The 20633-nt window shown below is 55.1% G+C and overlaps 2 protein-coding genes across 3 annotated transcripts; both read right to left on the bottom strand.

Annotated features, from left to right (window-relative positions):
- Positions 1-2874: 2874 nt before the first annotated feature.
- Positions 2875-8797, bottom strand: LOC137865405 (BPI fold-containing family B member 4-like). Of its 2 annotated transcripts, none has more exons than XM_068700480.1 (9): positions 8290-8797; positions 7541-7645; positions 6845-6991; positions 6053-6116; positions 5465-5525; positions 4741-4832; positions 4435-4477; positions 3854-3908; positions 2875-3677 (listed from the first exon to the last, which is right to left on the bottom strand). In XM_068700480.1, exons 2-8 carry the CDS (start codon positions 7636-7638, stop codon positions 3877-3879), a joined length of 537 nt encoding a protein of 178 aa, XP_068556581.1. In that variant the 5' UTR covers positions 7639-7645; positions 8290-8797; the 3' UTR covers positions 2875-3677; positions 3854-3876. The 2 variants fall into 2 exon arrangements, with proteins under 2 accessions (XP_068556581.1, XP_068556580.1); XM_068700479.1 differs by having other exon boundaries at positions 2875-3668.
- A 3069-nt stretch (positions 8798-11866) lies between these two features.
- BPIFB4 (BPI fold containing family B member 4) lies at positions 11867-20080 on the bottom strand. Its single transcript, XM_068700528.1, has 16 exons — positions 19978-20080; positions 18967-19170; positions 17959-18532; positions 17303-17407; positions 17058-17201; positions 16447-16507; positions 15782-15842; positions 15281-15372; positions 14718-14930; positions 14418-14471; positions 13857-14027; positions 13689-13756; positions 13513-13555; positions 13163-13226; positions 12777-12853; positions 11867-12702 (listed from the first exon to the last, which is right to left on the bottom strand). Exons 2-16 carry the CDS (start codon positions 19073-19075, stop codon positions 12679-12681), a joined length of 1860 nt encoding a protein of 619 aa, XP_068556629.1. The 5' UTR covers positions 19076-19170; positions 19978-20080; the 3' UTR covers positions 11867-12678.
- Between the last annotated feature and the right edge of the window lie 553 nt (positions 20081-20633).

The following is a 20633-nucleotide window of genomic DNA, read 5'->3' as shown; positions in this document are numbered from 1 at the left end:
ACAGCGACATCCATGCCTGGGTTTCATTCCCAGGTCCCATGGGCAAGGTGCAAGGCAGGGCAGGGTCAGGACACCGGGCTGAGCCAGACGCCGCGGGGAAAGCCCCGCTTCCCTGCCTGCAGTCCTCACGTTAATGAGGAGGAGAAGGGTGCCTGGTTCTCTGACAGGAACCCCCGGCACGAAAACAAACTGATGCACAGTGGCATTTCTAATAAAGATATCAGGGTGCTTCAGGGACACTCAAGTTCAGTGTTATGTCTGCTATCTGCAAAGTCAGGTCACAAAGGAGAATTAGCTTGCCCAACCCCTGCTGTTGACTTGCATGCAAAAATTACACAGCAAACTAGTACCCAGTGCAGAATCTGTAATTTGCAGCAGTGCCTACAGCACTGTTTTTAGGCTGATTAATATTCAGCGCACTGCTGTGAAAATGAAAAGCCAGACAGAATTGTCCTCCTCCCCTTTCTGCATCCATGAAGATGCCAAGGGTAATGGCTGAAGCAAGGAAACAAAAACAAGATTCACTTTCGGTCAAGCTGATACAGGTTTTTTTGAGCTGCAACAAAACATTCCATTCTCTTCAGGTTGTTTAGCCTCATCTTTTAACCTGTTTCTTTCTTTTTCTTTCCTTCCGCTATTTCATTACAGGATGTTTAAAAAAGAGTAGTAAAATATTTTCTTTGAAGCTACCAGAACAAAACATTAGCCATTTCCAAAAACAGTTTCTCTTTAAAAAGGGGAATTTTTCTGACATTATTAAAAACACTTTCCCATGACGATTTGATCAGAGCTCCATCTGAAAAGCCCTTGTGCTGATTGTGGGAAAACTGTCCCCGTGTGGAGCTCAGAAGGAAGCATGGCACAGCTCGGCACAGCACTGCCCGGGGAAGCAGGGGGATCTCCAGGGCTGGGACAAGGCAAGAAGCTCCCAGAGCTGGCGGCTCCTCAGGAGGGACAGGGGGTGCTCAGTCAAGGAAGTGGCACCCACTGAATGGAACGAATACAGCTTGGTGTCCCCGAACACGAGAGCCAAGTTACTCGCCCCCCGAGGTGCCCCCAGCCCCCCCTGCACCCTGCGTCTTTCCAGTCTCTGGGGGCACAAACTGAGGGTCTGTGGGCTCCCCTCCCCTCCCCATGCCAGCTCCTCTCTTTGGAGCCCCTTTCCTTGCCCTGGCTACGGGTGGGGGCTTTGCCCATCTCCCTCCCACAGCCCTCCCCTCACCTTGCTCGGTGGGAGAGCCCCCCCGGCACCCAGACCTGGCTGGCTGCGGTGGGACTGGATGCTCTTGCGCAATGACACCAGCCTGTGAACCAGGAAAGCGGAGACACAATGGAAGCTGAGGCCTCTGTTTGCCCTCAGTGTTTTGGCTCCGCAGGTCTGTGCGCCAAAGTAAACCTTCACCCGCAGTCCCAGACCTCGTGTCTCGCTGTTGTGTCAACAGAAGCCGGATGGAGGCTGGGTGGCACGCTGTCAGAGCAAAGCCTGCAAACACAGACACATCCGAGGTGCTGCTGGACAAGGAGAGCTGGCAAGGTCTGAGCTGTGCTCCAGCCAAACACGGCCAGCCCTGAGGACTCCGGACACACCGGCCAGGGATGGGGATGTGGCAGCAGCACTGCTCCAGCAGCAGCTGCAAATGGCAGTGTCACCTGCAGCGTGTCACCTGCAGCGTGTCTTCTGCAGTGTCATCTGCAGCACAGCCCAGCCACAGCAGTGAGATGAAGCCTCCCTGTGCCTCCATCGCCGCTGCTCGGGGCCGGCGGGGCAGTTCCACACAAAGCTGCCCTCCTGCCCTTTTTTTTGGTTGCAGCTGCAGCTCCAGGTGCCCACCCAGCCCCAGCCCCGGCCCCATGCACCTTGCAGAGCCCCCACAGCCCTCGCCCTGTCCCTGCAGCAGCGGGGAGAGCAGCAGGCTGGGCTGTGCCAGGCCACCTGGGCGGATTTGCTTTTTGGCATTTTCTTTCCAGGATTACGGAGGAGATCTTTACACCTGTTTTTGAAATTATTCACAGACGGTGAGCTTGAATTGAGAATTGGCAGTTTCTTTCATCCTGTTCCTCCCGTTTCCTTAGGAATTGGAAGCCGAATGTCCCTGGCGAGGCGTTGCATATTGGGCAGTTTGGCCATGAGCTCTGTCCCTCCCCTGTGCCATGGAGCTCTGCAGCCTCCTCCCAGGGCTGTCACGGGGCAGCCACACGGCCTCATCCTGCTGCTGAACACACACATCACTGGCACGAAGTGCAAGCCCCCAGCACTTCAGCACGTACTGCAGCAGGCCCTCCCAGGGGAAGGACCACCTGCTCGGCACACATGGTGACATCCTCTGGCACCAGGCGCATCGGGGCAGGGGCACGAAGCCTTTTGGCACAGCCAGCAGCCAGGAAACTGCCTCAGCCACAGGGAGCCCCTCCTGAGCCCCCGCACTCTGCGGCCACACGCCTGGGGGGTCCCCGGGGGTCCCAGCCCCGACCCTGTCAGTGCGCGAGGAACGCGTTTGTTCGTGTCAAAACAGCTGCCGGTTCGCTGGGAACAAGCGGGGAGCAGGAAAAGGGAATAAAAGAACCAGCAGCTCAGGGACAAGGGCAGAATAAATCTGCATAAATACAAATGAGGTGAATATTTATTCCTCTCGCTGACCACATTTCTGCAGCTACTTTAAATTGCGAGGGAGGTACGGTCCTGCAGAGCTGGGCAGGGTTTAGGCCCAATTCTGGGGCTGCAGCTCGTCGTGGCTCCCCGCCTTTCCAGCAGGTTTGCCTATTAAATATTCTTTGCAGGCAAGTTACTCCTGTAGCTGATAGGGGAGATAAATAACAAAACCCTTGCAAATGCAAAACTCCTTTGGCAGTTTGGAAAGAAACCAAATCACGTGCTGAATGCAGATGAAGAAAAGTCCTTTTTATTGCGAGGAGTAACAGAAGGGATGTGGATCGGCCTCACCCACAATGCAGCACATCCAAACCCACTCGGAGATTACAAGACAGGATAGCATGTACTCTGATCAGTTCAAAGCAGAACTGTGAACAAATCAGCTACGTACATATTTAGATTAGATTGTAGGCCTTTCTTCCTACTTCTTAACAATATGAAATCACTGGAAAGAGAAAAATTTCCTTTTCAAGTGGTCAACTAATCACAAAGCAGGAGGAGAGCAAAGACAAAGACTTACATTTCATCAGTGTTTGTCCCTTTTCTTTCTTCCCTTTCTGTGGATTTGGTGCACGTGGTGCACGCTCACAACATTCACGTGGGACCAGTGCGTGTGGAAGGACTTTCTGCCAGCTGCCAGCTGCCTCGGTCACACACTGGGGACGTGTCCCCGTGCCATGGCCATCACTGGCCCTGAACCCAGCCCCAGTTGCCTGGGGAGGACTTGTGGATCAGGCCACTGTCTTTGTTGGTGACCGTACAGCCACGACAGCCAGCAGAGCACACAGGCAGGACCCACAGCTCCTGCCGCTGGCACCGCGGCAGCACTGCAGTCAGCACGGCTCAGCCTGGCAGAGCCACCAAATCCTGGTGAGGCTGAAATGTAAGGTAGAAGAAACAGCGTATTTTCTTGGTTGTGTTGCTCCCATTTTCATGTCTGTTCTCTGTGCATCGTATCATCCTCCTCTCTTTGCTCCTCCTCCTCTTGGTGTAGTGGTGGGAATGGTCCAGGGGGCACCTGGGGATGCTGGAGATGAGGCTCAGGCAGTGCAGGGGCATCGCGGGAGCAGCTCAGCTCGGTGCAGCAGCCCCCCTGTTGCCTCCCAACAATGGCACCAGGCTCACCCCGTTGGGCTCACCTTGCCTGGCACCAGCACCAGCACACCCAGCTCCGAGCCCTGTCCCCGGTGAGCAAACCCTTACCTGAGGCACTGCTGGCCCTGTGCCTACTGCATGCTCCTGGCATCGATGCCTGCAGCTGGGAGAGACGGAGCCACGTGAGAGCCCCCAGCCCAGCCGAGCCCCGCGGTCCTGTCCGGGGCCCTGCTGTGCACCGCCTGTGCCGGGGAGCCCTGGTGTTATGGGCAGAGATGATTTAGTGCCCTGACGAATTCACCTCTGGGGAAGCTGGGATGGCTTCCAACTCTTTCTTCCCTCCTCTATATATTAACTTTGCATGCATATGAAGCTCAAAGCTCTTACAATCACCTCTGCAAATATTAATTAATCCTCACAGCATCCTGAGAACCATTATTCACTCCTACTAAGTAAATATTATTAAATCCTTTTATGAGAGGTGAAGTGACTTTTCCAGGGCTGTACAGAGCATGAACAGGAGCACACAGACCTCGTTTTATGGTGTGACCGCATCCGCCCGTAGCCGCAGGACCTGCTCCCGGCTGTACCTGTGCCAGCACCGTGTCCCCATCCCACCCGCTGCCCCCGCTGCCACCCCGCTCCTGGCACCCTGCGGATCCCAGGGCTGCCCCTGGGGCTGCACTTACTCTGCAGGAGCCAGTCGATGAAGACAGCTGGAAAGGGGTATTTCTACAAAAAAAGGAGGAGACATTAATGGGTGTGAGTGCAGGCGCTGCGGCTGTGGGAAGGCAGGAAGGTGAGGAAAGGCAAGGGATGGGTCAGGGCCAGACCCGGCACAGCGTGCGGGTAGGGCAGGTCCCATTGCTCTATTATTGGTGGGGACACGGCCATGGGAGGATAGGGGCATGGGAGAAGGCTGGGGAGCACGGGAGCCTCCATCCAGAACCATCCCTAAAGCCAGGTCCCGGGGCTACGCCCGACGCTGGCAGCACCTGCAAGTCCAGCTCCACAGAGTTCTCCAAGGTCATCGGGAAACTGGAGAGGGCAGACTGGATTTTCCCAAGGAGTCCAAAAAAGATGACGCCTGAGGAGAGAGAAGGAGAAGGAGAGGCAGGGGCAGAGGCCGCCAGGCTCACAGAGCTGCCTGCAGTGCCCTGTCCTGCCCGGAGCCCCCAGGGCTGGTGCAGTGCCTGGGAAATGCTGTCCCTGCCCCCAGGTGTTCCCAATTCTCATTTTCCTGTGGTTCTCAGATCCCCTGGGTTCACAGGTGGTGAAAGCTGTTGTTCTGGAGTTATCTGGTGTATGAAGTGTTTGGGTGACATCCTGAAAACTTTCCATGGAGTGAAGCAGCAACTGCGCCTCTGCCTGGCTCGAGAGCTGGGGAGGGACAGACACGGCTCTGGGGGCCACGCGCTGGGGCTGCCTCGCTGCAGCAGTCTGGGTCTGCTAATTATAAACCCTAATTATATCCCTAATTATAAACCCCTCAGTACGGGCAGCAGGGTCCATGCACGGTGTTCTCACCACGGCGAGCAGTGGGAGCAGAGCTGTGGCCATGCCCCCAGCACACTGCTTGGTGTGGGGGGACCAGAGCTGCCCCTGCCGCGAGCAGAGCGACTCCTTCCCCACGTCCCATGCTCTGCTGAGGGCAGAAACACCAGTCACAGAAAAGCCACATGTTGCTACAAAAATTATATAGAAAAGTTCACAACTTACGGTTGAGAAATTGTAGCTTGATATTGATGATGCTGAACCAAATATTCACTAATGGGCAAAACTGCAACGGTAATAAGTGGAACAGCCTTGGTGAGAATATCGCAGTTGTAGCAACACATTTCACTAACATCTTTTGAGTCTCACAGACTTTAAATCAAGATGGAGCAATCAGCTCCTAGAGCATAGTTTCCTCCACGGAAAAAGAGCAATATAAATTGTTCAGCCTACTTCTCAAAACAGCACAGCTTCTCTTTAACAGAATAAAAGATTTTCTAACAAGCACCTTTTTTCTAAGTGAGGCTGTCACTTCTGTTTACCAGACCTTCTCCGTACGAAAAGGCATTTCACAAAGCAATTGGTTACAAATTATCCCGTAACATTGCATGATGGAATTTGAATTGCTTCTAACAAATAAATCCTGACTGTAAGAAAGATCAAGGAAGTTTGCAGAATTCAGTTATAGAACGTGGGTGTGTGTCTGTACACGCACACAAATCTGGATATGGATATGTAAATCTGCTTCATGCTTATGGGAAAAACACTGATTTCAGCCAAACCTTCTGACATGGCAGGATTTCTTGCACTCACCAGTGCGGGTAGGAGAGACCGAAGAGAAGAGTTCAGCAAACCGCTCACCAAATTGGTGAAGAAGCTGGAAAGGAAAAAAAGGCAGGAATTACTGAGGAGGCTGACAAAACCCAGGTCGCAGAATCAAGACAAATCTGAAGTGCAACGCTGGGTTGCGATGCTGTGAGCAGCGAGGATGAACACACATTCTCTTCTTTTCTCTCTGATGTTAAAAGATGCAGCAAGCCCACAGCTCCCCCAGGCTTTAGCAGGAATTATAGGTGCTCAGGACTTTTAGTTATCTGCTTAGCGAAATCTGATTGTTAACGGTAAATCTGTGCCCAGATCTGAGACTGAAATTTTGCCTCACTGCAAACACGCAAAGAGCTGACCCGCGGCTAGTCCTGCACATTATTTTAACCATTTCCAGATGCTCACACCAACTTCCCATTCCTTTAAAGGGTTCTCAAAAAATGGCTTTTATATGAGAAAAATTTAGTCTGCATGTTGCCACTGAGGCTTCCCTGGTGCCAACCTTCCCTCTGCAGTGCTGGGGGTCCCCACCCTGGGGACCAGAGCCCAGCTGGGCAGCTCGGGGGGCTGAGCCCTGAGAGGTGAGGGAGGGAGAAACCTGCCCAGGGGCAAAATGCACAGCCGTGCTGAGGGCCAGGGCCAAGCCCCACATAAACCCGGGTTGGATTTGGATCCTGCATACTGTGGTTGTGTCCTTGCAAATCACCCAAGGACTTCCGAATGAGAAGCTGCACAGCGTGTCAGATTAGTATGGGGCTGGTGAAGTTTGCCCCCACTCACCCCTTTCGCAAGTTGACTTTAATGCCACCGTACAGGTTTCTGCAATCCTTAATGACCAACTTGAGGTCACCAGGGGTGTCTTGTGTCAACGCAATGTGGGATGTGATGTTCGTTTCCACCGAAGATCCGCTCAGAAAGAGAAATATTCTGAAAAGTAAGGGAATAGCTGTTGTGGCTTGGAGGGCTATGGAGAAGATGAAAGCACAGAGCAGCAGTCTCTGTGGCTGAGACACAAGCTGGGGCTCGGCTGGGGCTGTTTTCATCTCAGGACTTTCATCAGGCTCCTGTTCGGGTTAGCAGGTCATCGAGCCCCCGAGTGCTAACAGGCACGGGGGGTTCCAGGGCAGCTCGGACTTCAGAGGAAGGAAGGACTCATCTACATGAAAGAGCACAAAGCCTTCTTGGCACTTTGCTTCCAACACCTTGTTCACAGCAGGATCACCGCCTCTGCCAGCATCTTGGGGTTGAGATCTGGGCCTTGGTGAAGTCAAGAGTTTCTCTTAAGGAGAACAGGGTTTCTAAAATGCATTGCAAATACATATTCACAGCAGCTGCAGAGCTGCATGCAATGCACAAGCTCCCCTAAGAACCAAACGTTGGCGGATGTTTCTCCAGCCCCCTGAACCGCCCCAGCTCCCCCACCCCCTGGGACCCTGTAACCCCACCACGCTTTGCTCTCCCACCAGCCCTGCTCACCCTGGCAAGTTGAACGTCAGCTTCGAGTACAGGTTCAGCACCAGCTCACCCCCAGGAAGGACCTTCCACGATGCTCGGGCTTTGTCCAGGCTCAGCATCTTCAACCTGGGGGTCGAAACCAAAGCCAACCCGAGCTGAGATGGGAGCAAGCCCGGCTGCTGCGAGCTGAGCTTGCTGCACAGCAGGTGGCAGGAGCAAGCCCTACAGCCTCATCCCTTCTGCCAGGCATTGGGCTTGTTACCCACATGAATAACCCTGGTTAAAAGGTGTAGGTGGGGAAGGGCCAACCCCTGCTCCAAGAGGAGAGAGCTTCGAAGCAGGACCAGGTTGCCCAGGGCTGTGTCCAGCTGAGTCCTGGCCATCTCCAAGGACAGAGATTCCCCCACCTCTTGGGGTGCCCATCGCAGTCACATCACCGTCATGGGAAAGACTTTTCCTGGACCTGTGTCTGGTTGGGATTTCCCCTCGTGGTCTGTGTAACAGGAAGGATCTGGTCCTGCCCTGGAGCACCTCTTTAGGGGAACCCACACCTCTGGGCACCACTTGTTAGAAAAATGCCAGTTAAGTGTCTGCTATTAATTACAACTGCCTTTTTTTTTTTTTTTTTTTTCAATCTATTGCTATTATTTACTCTTAAAGCTAAGTTTTTAAACACCAGGCTCTTACAAGCTGTCACCATGTCAGGGAAGCTGGTGGAAGGGCCATGGATCTGCAGAGAGCATCACCGCCGTGCTTCTGCTCTGACTTACCAGGCCAAGTGCTGTGTTGACTTGTCGGGGACTGCAGCACCCAGCGGTCCTCCTTCACCCAGCAGTCCTCCAACTCCTCCTTCACCCAGCAGCCCTTCTTCATCCAAAAGACCACCAAGTAGACTTCCATTGCCTACAAGCCCTCCTTTTCCAAGCAGCCCCGTGCCAAGCAGCCCTTCCTCTCCAAGAAGGCCTTTATTGCTGAGGAGGCCGGTGCCGAGGAGCCCTTCCCCACCAAGGAGGCCTGTGCCGAGGACACCGGCGTTCTTGGATTCATTTTCAGTGCCAAGGAGACCTTGACTTCCTCCACTACTCGGACTCTTCTTGCCAAGAAGGCCTGTACCAAGCAGCCCACCTTCACCCAGAAGGCCAGTGCCAAGAAGCCCACCTTTCTTGCTGAGCAGACCTTCACCGCCGAGCAGACCTCCTGCAACAAGCAAGTCCCAGTTATTAATCTACCTTGTTCAGAACATCATTTTTTTTCTTTTTTTTTTTTTGCCAGCAAAAGGGTCACCCTGCACATCTTGACTGCTAAACAAAAACGCTCCATCACACCGCATCCTCCGTCCCCGCCAGGCTTCGTGCCAGCTGGGACTGCCTGGCTGCTGCCCGCGTCTCATCCTGACAGACTGAGCAAGCTGGCAGGTCGTTCCCTTTTAGCTAAGACTTTTAAAAACCAGCCCAAATCCCTCTGTGGTGCCTCCTCCACCTGGGTGAGTCCCTGCCAGGGACATCTTTGCCCAGGTGGGGCCAGTTTGGCAGTGCCGGGGGGCGCGGGCAGCTGGGGTATGGGGACGCGCTGGCACCAAGGGGACACCGAGGGGACACCGTGGGGAAACCTCGGAGCTCACCGGCTGTGGACTGTGCTGGGCCAGACCCCAAGATGCCCCCCAGGTTGAGGAGGCCCTGGGAGGGGGGCAGGAGGCTTCCAAGGATGGTGAAGCACCAGAGGGGCAGCATCTCCGTCCCAGCACCTGCCGAGAGACCCACATCAGCCCAGGCAGTGGGACATGGGGACCCTGGGCCCCCACCACTCCCCGTCCTCCCCGTGTGTCACACTGGGCAAAGCCCCCCTGCCCCAGGAACCATCCCTGGCCCCCGTGCCCCCGTCCCACCTCCCTCGCTGTTGCATTTTGTCCAAAGCAGGGGGCTGCCGTGCTCCAGGGCAGTTCCCGTCCCCACACCCTGGTGCAGAGCATCTGCCTGGCATCGCAGGGGGGCTGCGGGGAGGAAAATGGCATTTTGGAGAGAGCGGAGGGAGGAGAAGAAGCAGGAGGACCTTGTAGCGAGAGAGATGGATTGCTTCAACCTGCTCAGAAATGGCCCTGAAATAAGAACAGATAAAAGGGCACAGCCGGATAAAAAATGGTGTGTCAAAGCCACGTCCTTCTCCACCTCGTGAAGAACACCTTGCATTATGAAAGCTCAAAGCACAGCCAAAATCAGATTCACTTCCCCGTGGTCAGGCTGTTTGTTTTTCTCATTTTGCTTCAGTCAAGCCTCTGAAGAGAGCCCATTTTTCTGTGTTTGAGCTGCCTCTAGTGACAAGAGATCACCCTTGGGGATCTCATGTTCCCACACCACTTGGTCTTCTTGGGGTTGCGACCAGCACTGTGACATGCTGGTTTATGCCAATAAATGTGTTGGCAAAGAAGGGAAAAAGGCAATTGCCGAGCCATTTCTATAGGTCTCGAGTCCAACAAAACACACATAGCCTGCACAGCCCGTGGCGTGGGCCCAGCCTGCCTGGCACTGTCTCCTTTGTGAAAGACAAAGTACGATCTGCATATTGCAGCGCTTCAGCACTAGGAAATAACGTTATTTAGGTCATTCCGAACAACTTATCTGTTCCAGATACTTTTTAAAAAATCCTTCTATGACAGTTCTTGGCACAATTAAATTAGACTTTAATTCACTCGACTGTCTTTTACATTTTCCCTTTGATCAGCACGTAATGATGCACAGCTCCTGTAGCTGTGATTATTGAACAGAAGAGAAAGATAGAGGCTTGAGCAGCTTCGATTGAGAATTGTGTCAAATAAAATCAGTGGGATTTGTTGGAGGGTCTCTGCAAGACGTGTGTAGCATTGTAAGAGGATGCCAAAATGGGTTTCAGGTCTTTTAAAAGAGCTCTTAGAGAGAATATGTGATAAAGCAGACAAATATCTATGCAGGTATTAACTATATCCAACTAGTCAGTACATCTCCTTGGTCACTCACATTTAAGTGAGCTGAGCAGCTTGTACATGCAAAATGTATGCATGGCTTTGCAGATAAGTGCCTATTTCATACCAGCTGAGATTAGATCTGATAAGCTGAGAATTGTTCTGAATTCTGGTCAACAAGAACAATTAAAGAGTCCTAGTCATTTCTTCTAGCTCAGTCATTATAATAGACTTAACAACAACAAAAATAAATGTGGAATTTGACAAGCAAGAGCTCTACTGGCTTTAAAAATTAATTTTCATAAATGATTAAATGCTGCTACAGAAATCAAAGGAAAACATCATTAAAATTCTTGCTTTTTCAAGCCGAGTTACACTTTGCTGTAGGTCGTCTAATGGGAACAGGAGTTCTGTGGCTACGGTACCTTTATGCCTCTTACCTGGAGCCCTTTGAAGTTGCTGTGCAGCTGCCTACAGCCTCTTATCTGCTGCTGATAGGGAGCAGCTCTTATATACCCAGCAGAGTGCAGGAACAAGGAAAGTACAGGGAAGGATGAAATAGGAATAATTTCCCCGTGTGGGCTCAGAAGCACGAGCCCTGTGCCAGCCTGACTAGCAATGGACCGAGGTGCAGGAGTGCTGGCCAAGCCAGGGGGCAGCCCCCTCCTGCCCTGCAGCCCCGGTGCCGTTATCAAAACCGCAAGCAGCCGGGGCGCACAGCTGTATCAGTGCAGGGATGGGGATGGGGACAGGGATGGGGACAGGTCTGTGCCCTGCAGGCAGAACTAGGCACAAGCAACCATCCCAGGGCATCCCTCGGTCCCAGGGCAGGCATCCCTCTCTCTTCCCCCTCTCCTGGCTGCATCTCCAAATTTGCCTGGGATGGGCAGACCCCAGCCCCTGTGCTGAGCATCACAGCCCCTCTGAGACAACCACACAGTGGCCAGGGTTGTGGTGTAGGGTCTGGGGATGTCCCTGGTTCCTGGCTGAGTGGGTGGCTGCACGGGTGGGCTCGGGGCAGCTCTGCCACGGGGGATGCTCCATCGGGGTTAGGAGGGTTTTGTCTGCGTGCAGGGAGAGGACAGCTGCCTCCAACAAGCGAATTACGCACTGCAACAGCATAAGGCTGATTTTAAAAAGTAGTCGCAAACTAAAGGGTTTGTGGATCTACGGTGTGCCAGCTGCTCTGTGGAAACCACGCATTACCCAGAGGTAAGCAGGAGATGGCTTGTGTCTCAAAGGAAGATCCGAGCAATTTAAAGCAGGCTTGAGAGAGAACAAATACAAGCAGAGGGGGAAATAAATGCTGATAGGAAGGGAAAAAGAACAGTAAAGATGACGGGAAAAGCACTAAGTCTCATCTCCAGATAGTTTTCAGAGTATAACAGGGTTGGACAAAGGACGCGGGCTCGAAGGCAGCATTACTGAAGCAGTCCCAGAGGTCTCCCCTCACCCCAGGAGTGCTCGGTGGCTTGACAGCCTGAAGTTAGCAGCAGCCTCATTGCTCTGACAGCAGCTGAACCGCAGGAAAGAGCCTGTGCAGGTCGGGCATCGCTCAGAGGTGCAGGGAGCGAGCTGCCCCTGTGCCTGCCCCTGCGCCTGCCCCCCGTGGCACTGCCGCTTGCCCCCTGCTCCCTGTGGTGCTGGGAGGGGATGGGGCGAGGGCTCCTCCAGCACCGCAGCTCCAGCACGGTGGGCAGGCATCATGCCCAGAGGGTTCCCCAAAACCAGGGGAAGGGGTTGCGTTCAGGTGAGTGGGTTTTGTGTGGAAAGGCTGATGGGCTCGTGTACCTCCGGTTGTATACAGACACAGGAGCTGTGTCTAGCCCCAGACCAGGCACTCGCAGAAACTGAGACACATTCTGATCTAAGGAGAGATCCACTCCCACCCCACGAGGATAAGAAGAAGACCCCAGGGGCTTCAGATCCCTGAGGGAAGGTGCAGCATCTCAATCTAATGTAATTCCTGCCAGCAGACGGGTGCCTGAGCATCAGCGAAAAGAAAAGTGCAAAATGCAACAATCAGAGGCAAAAAACACCCTTGCTTTCTTTTGTGTTCAAAGCAACATAGGGAGGATGCAACATTTTTGTGGAAAAGACCGAGCTGCTGTTTTGCTCTTCCAGGCACAGCGTGAAACGTCGTGGGGCAGCTTCGAGCAGGCTGGGCTTCCCACCTCTCGGGTGGTGGACGTGGAAAACCGCAGGTCCCGCTGCAGCCACGGGCTCACGCCGACAGCACGAGGAGATCCTGGTGCGGCAGAGGGCTCGGTGTCACTCGGATTCATTTTACACCATGCCCCGGGGAGCGGGGGCTGCACTCACCTCGATGACATTGATGTCGGCGTTGGTGAAGTCGATGTTCAGCAGCCGTGGGAGCGGGACCCCCCTGCCCAGCACGCCTGTGGGTCGGGGCAGCCCGGTCAGCACGGCGTGTCCCTGCCACCCCCTCCCCACAACCCCGGCCAGCACAAGGCCGTGTGCTGGGGTTTGCAGCACCCACTGGTGGGGGGCAGCAGGGGTTTGGGGGGGTGTTTTGTGATGTGTGCTCGCCACCCCACAAAGCGCTGCCACCGGAGTGAGCCTGGCCCTGCCGAGCCGTCCCACAGCCACCACCGCACCCAGCCGAGGTCAATGCAATGCACGGAGATGTGTGCAGTGGCTGCTCTGACACAAATGAGTGCACGGATGAGGCATCAAAGCTCCCTTACTGTTCAGTGCAGGCAGGAAGGCGACATCAAAAATCTTGTCAACGAGCATCTCCAGCAGCGAGATCTGCAACAAGGAGAGGGTCCCTCAGAGCTGTGCTCCTGTGGCCAGCGTGGCCTCACCCTGTCCTTGGGGCTGTGGGGGTGCTCCTGTTGTCCCACCCGAACCTGACCTGACCCCCTGCTGCCCCAGCTCCACACCCACTCCATGCAAATCCCCAACTTCACAGAAATTAGAACTTTCTTTAAGCATTCAGTGGCACTTGGCCCTTAATTCTCCCAAGCCAATCTCTCTCAGTGCTTTGCTCTCTGCAGTAGATTTCGCGTATGGCTGAGGCTGCTCCTGTTCTTACATCAAAGTCACCGACAGATGAAGACTCCAAGAAGAGGTCAGTCCTGCAGGAGGAAGCAGAAGTGAGTGAGGTTCAGGTTCCCTGCGTCCCACCACATATCCCATTGCTTGGGCACCCGTCACCACCCCAGCCCATCCAACACCATTGTGAGCGGTGTCAGACGAACAGTGTCCTACTTCTCAAGGCTGGCGCTGATCTTCAGTTTGTTGCCCTCAACAGAGAACTGGGCCAGCAGGGAGGCGTCCTGCAGACAAGCAGAGGACAAGCACAGGCTGTCAGACAGAGCTGGAGCAGCCAGCTCCCAGCGAGGTGGCATTTCTGCACAGCTGCTGCTCTATACGTACGATATTCAGAAGGCAGAGGAACTTCTGGACGTCGTCATGGTGAATGACCACCACCTCTGCTGTAGCCTTGAGCTGGATCGTGGCTTTGTTTTTCTTTAGGGTCACCACAGGTGCTTCGGGGACTGCAATTTTCAGCAGCAATTCGTGGGGCTCAGGGTACGCCTTGAAAACCTGCAACATCCAGAGCAGGAGGCTTGTGGTGGCATGTGAGGAGGATCAGGGGGAAGCAGGGAACGGGCTGCCTGAGGGGACATTGCTGTGCTCAGCGATGGATTTGCTCCTGGATTGTTCCAGTTCAAGACTGTGTGAGCTCAGCCACTGTGCATGCCCTGAGCCCCACGGGAGCATCTGCTGCTGTCTGTGGGACTGCTGCAAGGGGGTTTTGTGACCCAGGAGAGGTGCAGAGGGCAGGCTGGCAAACCAGGCTTGGGCCTGCTGAGGTTTCTGACTTCAGACCCAAGCCCAAGGGATGTCTGAAATGATGTCTCTGAGAGGAAGAGGCAGGGGGATCTCCCCTGTCTTACTGGGCCAGCTGCAGCGCGGGCAGGAACCAGGACTCACCGCAGGAACCAGGGCTCCCAGCGTCGATGTCGTCAGTGGTGGGAGTTCAGGGAACTGGCACAGACAAGGAGGGGAAATGTTGCACATAAGCACGATGGTCTTCAGCAGATAGCTCGTACTTTGCCCCAGCAACACACCTGAGACCTCACAGCCTCTCACTCGTGTTTTTTTTTTGCCCAAGATAGCACAGATCCCAGTAAATGGCAGCGAGGTGCTAGAGGACTGCAAGGTGAGGTCAGTGCACAGCACGCTGCTGGCAGCCCCGAGCCTCCTGGGGCCAGGCAGATGTCCCGTGCTCACCATGCCGTTGGCGATGTCCAGGTCCAGGGCGCCTTCCTTCTGCAGGGCAGACAGCACCGACCGGAGGAAATTGACGGAAAGGCCCAGCTGGGAGGAGCTGGTGTCCGGCATCGGTGGCAGGGGTGGCATGGGGACCCTCGGAGGTGCGGGGACACTTTCTGTTCTTCCCAGCGGGAAGTCAACCAGGCCTCCTGCTGCTCGCCCAACAACAGTCTGCAGGTACAGGGAAGGAAGCACAAGCCAAAAACGCTGCAGAAGCTCGCAATATTTGCCTTTATGGTTAACTTCATGTTCAGTCAATGTGAAATCCCTTCATGCACAGCCAAGCCAAGGCAGATCCCATTGCATTTCCGTCTCCAAAAGCTCTTGAAATGTGAACCCCGCTGCGCTCTGCCGTGACAGCAAGCAGTATGGGAGCAGGGAGCAGAGCCAGCCCCTCTGTGGCCCCCTCCCAGCACCCTGGGTGCCCTCGGCTCAGTGTTCTCAGCCGAGGAGCCTTTCCCCAACCCGTGTGAGATATCACAGTGCGTGTAGTGAACAGAAAGAGAAGGTGCAGGACTTACATTCAGGTCTACTTCAAGGAACTGGCCGGTCACCAGGGGGAGGCTGGACACGGTGTACTGGATACTGCCCAGCAAACCCAGTGGCACCAGTGCTGGGGGCAGAGGAGGAGGCTCAGCAGCTCCCATGGGGTAGGGGTGCAGCTCCCCTTGTCCCGTTGCGGTTCCTCCAGCAAAGCCCCAATATGCTTGTGGGCTCTGCCCTGTGTCTGAGAGCTCCATGCAAAGCCACATCCCTAACGAGCAGTGTGTGCCACTGTTGGGAACAGAGGGGCCACCCCACCACCCCCACCCGGGGGTCTCTCTGCTGGTGGCTTAGCTTTGCTGGGTGCTGCTCCCTGGCTGCTCCCAGGGATAAGGGGGTCTCAGCAGGGTGCTCCCGGGGTCCTGGCACTGGTGTGGCACAGAGGTGGGGGCTGGGGGCAGCAATGTCACAGTCCCCACATGGTCAGCACGGAGGGCAGAGATGATGCAAAGGGACTAGGGGGGACCCCAGGCACTTACAGTTGACGAACCCCAGCTGGTCGCTGACGAGGCCCAGGGCAACATCGAGGACTGGGCAGAGCTGCAGGGGGACGGGGAGTGACCACACTCAGAGCCAGACACATCCCAGCATGTCCCTGCCCCTGTGCCCTGGGTGCTGCAGCGCAGGGGCTGGGGCTGGGAACCCCCCCGGGAACCCCCCAGTGCTGCCAAAGCTGGGCCAGCCCTGGGTCTGGCTGGGAGCACCCTGCCCTCCCTCCAGCACGCTGAGGAAGCAGGACAAGTACAGGGTGCCAGGAGCCCATGTGAGATGGATGGAGAGATCCTGGGACTCCTGGGAGGGAGCAGAGACCCCAACCCATCACACGGCCATCGTTAGCAGATCCCAGGCACTTGGGCAGATCTGTGCCAGGTTCTGGGTCAGGCACAGTTGGAGATGGAGAGGTGGCATGGGTCCCCCCATAAACCCAAACCATGGCAGCCCCTGGAGCAGTGGCGTTGATCCTGCCCTGGGACAAGCAGGAGCAGCAGCACAGCTTTCAGATGGACTCACTGCTCCTTTCCAGGGCAGGATTTATGCCTCCTGCTCACCTGGAGTCACTTGGGCAACAACTGCACTGACTGAGGTGTGCCCTGGCTCAGCTTACACGAAGCCGCACCACAAGGGGTTTTTTCTTCCAACTTACCAGATTAGGAAGAAGCCTGTTCAGGACACTGGCCAATAAATTATCCACAACTGGGAGCAGGCTGTGGAAAAACAAAGGAGCATCAGGAAAAAAAAACCTGCTGCAAAGTAAATGAGTTTTAAACAATTCCCTGTGAAATGCGTGCAGAGCAGGCCTCCTGGAGCAAGGCAATTGCAGCAGCAAAGTGTGTTGTGTATGCTTGGATTTTGCATGAGATAAGTCTAATTTGCATCCCAAAATAGCCAGTGGGAAATTTATTGCTGCCTTTTTTTACTAGGCTCTGTAAATGAGCAAAAACAATCTCAGCCCAAGTAGGTTTTGTGCTTCACATGCCAAGTGCCTACATCTTAGCAGACCCTGTGCAATGTCGGGTAAAAAGACTGAATGCAGCACAGGGGGCAGGGATATTCCTCTGAGACCTCTGCACCACTGCAGGGTGTCCTGCTTGGCTGCGCAGCCCCACAGGAGAACCCTGCTGTTTGCTGCAGCTGTGCCAGGGCACGGGGGGACTGCCACCACCACCCTGGTGTCTGCTGGCATGGGCAGGGGGTCAGTGAGGGGCGATCAGTGGTCAGCACGTGCCAGTGGATGGGGACGTCATGGTCACTCACCCTCTCAGCAGTCTGACTTTAATGCCCCCGAGGAGCGTGTCGCACTTCTCTATCACCAGCCTGGGATAGCCGGTGCCGTCCATGGTCAGCCTGACCCTGGATGTGATGTTCACTTCCACCGCGATGTCCAGCAGACCCAGGAGGCTGTGCAAGGGGTCGGGGCTGAGCTCCAGAGGAGCAGCCCCTTCCTGGGGCAGGAGCGGGCTCTGTCCCCCTGCACCCCTCGTGGCACCAGCCAGACCCACCTTTTGCCATTGAGGGCCACCCGGGTATAGAGGTTCAGGTGGACGCCGATGCCAGGCAGGAGCCGTAGGGACACCCTGGGGAGCGTCAGGTCCACGATCCTCAGCCTGTGGGGACAGAGAGGGGGGTACAGACAGTCACGAGTGGGGGCTCTGGGCACGGCAACCCACTACCCGGGGCTCTGCACAGGTGACTGCTTGAAGGAAGGTTGAATTTAGGCAAGAAATGGCAAAAGACACCAAGTTTTCTCAGTTATTTTCCAGTTTTATCAGAAGCTTTTTCTAGTTGCCTTATTATTGCTTGTTCTTGTGCTTCTGCTCAGTGCTAGACAATAGGAATTAAAACAGGAAAATTGCAAACAACTGAGCATTGGCTTGGAAACAACGGCATCGGCTGCCCAGGGCTGATGCACAGTTCAGTGCTCCCTCTACGGGCAAGCGCTTCTCAGCTCCCACCTCCTTCAACCTCCCCTTGTGTAGCTAAGAGGTTCTTCTGCAGCCGGCAACACAAACCTGGGGACTTGCAGGCAGCATTTTTGCCAAAGGGTCAGCTCCCAACCAAATCTGAGCAGCTACTGAAGGTTCGCCACAACCCCCCCTCCCCAGCAGCATTCAGAGGTTGCCCCCCCTCCAATGATCCCAGACGGAGCCCTCCTTACCCGGTGAGCCCCTGGACCGTGCTGAGCAAGCCTCCTTCCCCCAGGACGCCGAGCAGTCCGCCGCCTCCCAGCAGCCCTCCGCTGCCCAGGAGCCCTCCTCTGCCGAGAAGGCCACCGGGGCCACCGAGGGTCCCCGCCGTGCCTTGGAGACCTCCATCGCCCAGCGCTCCTCCAGAGACCCCCGGGGGGATGCCACCCCTGGGGACCTCACCAGCAGCTGCAGGCCAGCCCCTGGGAGGGAGGCCGTTTCTGGGGGCTGCCCCATAAGCGTCTCCACGAAGACCTCCACCAGCATTGCCACCGAGCAGACCACCTCCAGCCTCCCCACCTCCGCCCAGCAAGCCACCGCCAGCACCACCACCCGCACCCAGCAGGCCACCAGTCAGCCCCCCCAGCAGCCCCCCACCACCGCCGCCCAGCAGACCACCGGTGAGACCACCCAGCAGGCCACCGCCACCGAGGAGACCCCCTCCAAGGCCGCCGCTGCCGTCCACGCCGGGCGCTCCGCTGCCGAGGGGCACCTCGCCGAGGGCACCGCGGAGGGCGCTGCCTTGCCGCAGGGAGCCTGCAAGAGCTGGAGACCCCCAGCACCATCAGTCCCTGGGCAGAGCCCCTCCTGCTTCACCTGCAGGCTGAGCCCCAGCACGAGCTCCCCATCCCAGTCACCGCCCGTTCCAGCCCCTGCCTGCCTGCGCTTCTTTTTACCCATCTGTGCTACAACAGCAAAAAGGGCTTTGACATCTTACAAATACCAGGGCAGGAGGCACGGAGCTGCGCAAAGCAGCGCAGGGGAATTCGCAGCCCACCCAGGTGAGGCAGCACGTGGGCTGGTGTGGTTACAGGGGCTGCGTGGTGGCAGACCCACACCAGGAGGTGAGGTTAGGGCTCATGCAGCACCTCTGTTTGGTCCCTATCACACGGGGAGGCCTTCTGGGAGCCTGGCTACTTGAAATTTTAATCACAATAAAAAAAAAAGCCTCGGAGGTTGGTTAGGGCAGGTCAACTCACCGTCGCTCAGAACACCCTTATTGAGCCTCAGGACGGCATCTGTTGGGGGCTGGCCCAGTGTCAGGGTCAGCAGGGCGTACACGACAGCGATGCTCAGAGCTGTTCGCATGCTGTCCTCTGACCCCACTGGTGGTGGTGGCAGGATGGGGACACGGGATGGCTCACACCGCTCACACCGCTGGCACTGAGGCAGCCAGAAACAACCTGGGGAAAGAGAACGGGGGTGAGGGGAAACAGGGTGGACAACCCCTGCAGGCAGAGGAAAGCCTGAGATATCTCAAGCTGGGTGCACAGTTTTAGGTGAACAGTAAATCTGAGCTTTAGAAGGAGCAAAACTTTTTGTGTGTTTGAGCCACATTCGGCTAACAGATTTGGACACACACACACGGAAAGAGGGAGGCATCCATACGCACATCTGTCGGTGATTTTTCAAGCCGCTGTCTGCACAGCCACAGCACCTATTTGCTTGTTTCCATTCACGTGCAGCCTGGGCAACGTGCTCCTTTCCACCTCCGGTCGCTGTGACATGATTTTGAACTTGCAGCATGAAATCGTAACTCATAACCCAGAGGCTGCACGGCGCTTCCCTCGCTAAAACATCCCCTAAGCGGGCGTGCAAATCCATCCTGCCATCACACACACAACTCATGTCTGGAATAAATTCCTTCAGCTCTTTTTTAAATGGCACGTTTTAACCTTGCAACAATAAAAATAACACCAATTGCTTTAAAAAATCCTGCAACGCAAAAATATCCCTATTTTTTTTTGTGTCAGATGAATACAGTTTCCTTCAGAGAAGTGTTCCCATATTGCTTTATCAATCTGCTTTTTGGAGTTTTCAGGCTAGCCACTAAATACAAACTAGGATCATTTAGACACTTTTCTACCATTTTCAGTATCTTCCCAACGTTTTTCTCACTCACCAGAGCACATTGCAGGGCTTGCAGGTAAAATGGTGGCTCTGTGCCCCAGTCTTAGAAAACCGCGTGCCACTGTTTTGCCCACCTTTACCTGGCCTTATCCCAAATTGCAAAGCTCAGCTCTGGTCTTCCACAGCTCAGCTCCTGATCAAGTGGAGACCTCGCAGCTGTCCATGGTCACCCAGCTCTCAGCTCTTCCCCGCTGTGTAGGAACAGGGGGTCCTTATATAGCAAAACTGATACAGGAAAAGTGGAAGGATGCCTAATTTGTAAAAGCTGGGCTAGTGGATTGGGTCCATAAAGCAGCATTTGTGGTTTTAATATATCCCAGTATAAATAATGCTTTGTAAAACAGGATGGAGTATTGAGCAATAGGACACCAGATACCCCCTTATCAGCAGTGCTGTTACCCAAGAGCTTGGAGGAAAGGAGAAAATCCCCAAGCCTCGGTGGGCTGGAGCACATGGAGCTGCTGCTGACCCCAAAGGAGGCATGCTGGAAAATCAGCTTATTCTCCAGGTGTCCACACAAATCCCAGCCACCACCTGCATCCAGGCATTAACGCAAACTGCTGTGCTGGTATCCACAAACACACCTGCAGGTGATTTTTCAGGTCCTGCCCAGCTTTCCATCGAGCACTCCAGAAAGGCTCTGGGAGACATTTTAGCTCCTTTAGTGTTCAACCTGAGAAGCAGCTCCCGAGGATTATCCTATCGGCCTCCACAGCTCCCAGCCCCTTCCCAGCAG

This window comes from Anas acuta, chromosome 16 (assembly GCF_963932015.1).
Source record: "Anas acuta chromosome 16, bAnaAcu1.1, whole genome shotgun sequence".
In the NCBI taxonomy this organism is placed as follows: domain Eukaryota; kingdom Metazoa; phylum Chordata; class Aves; order Anseriformes; family Anatidae; genus Anas; species Anas acuta.
Note: the sequence above shows the minus strand (reverse complement) of the source record. Positions and strands in the feature narration are given on the sequence as shown.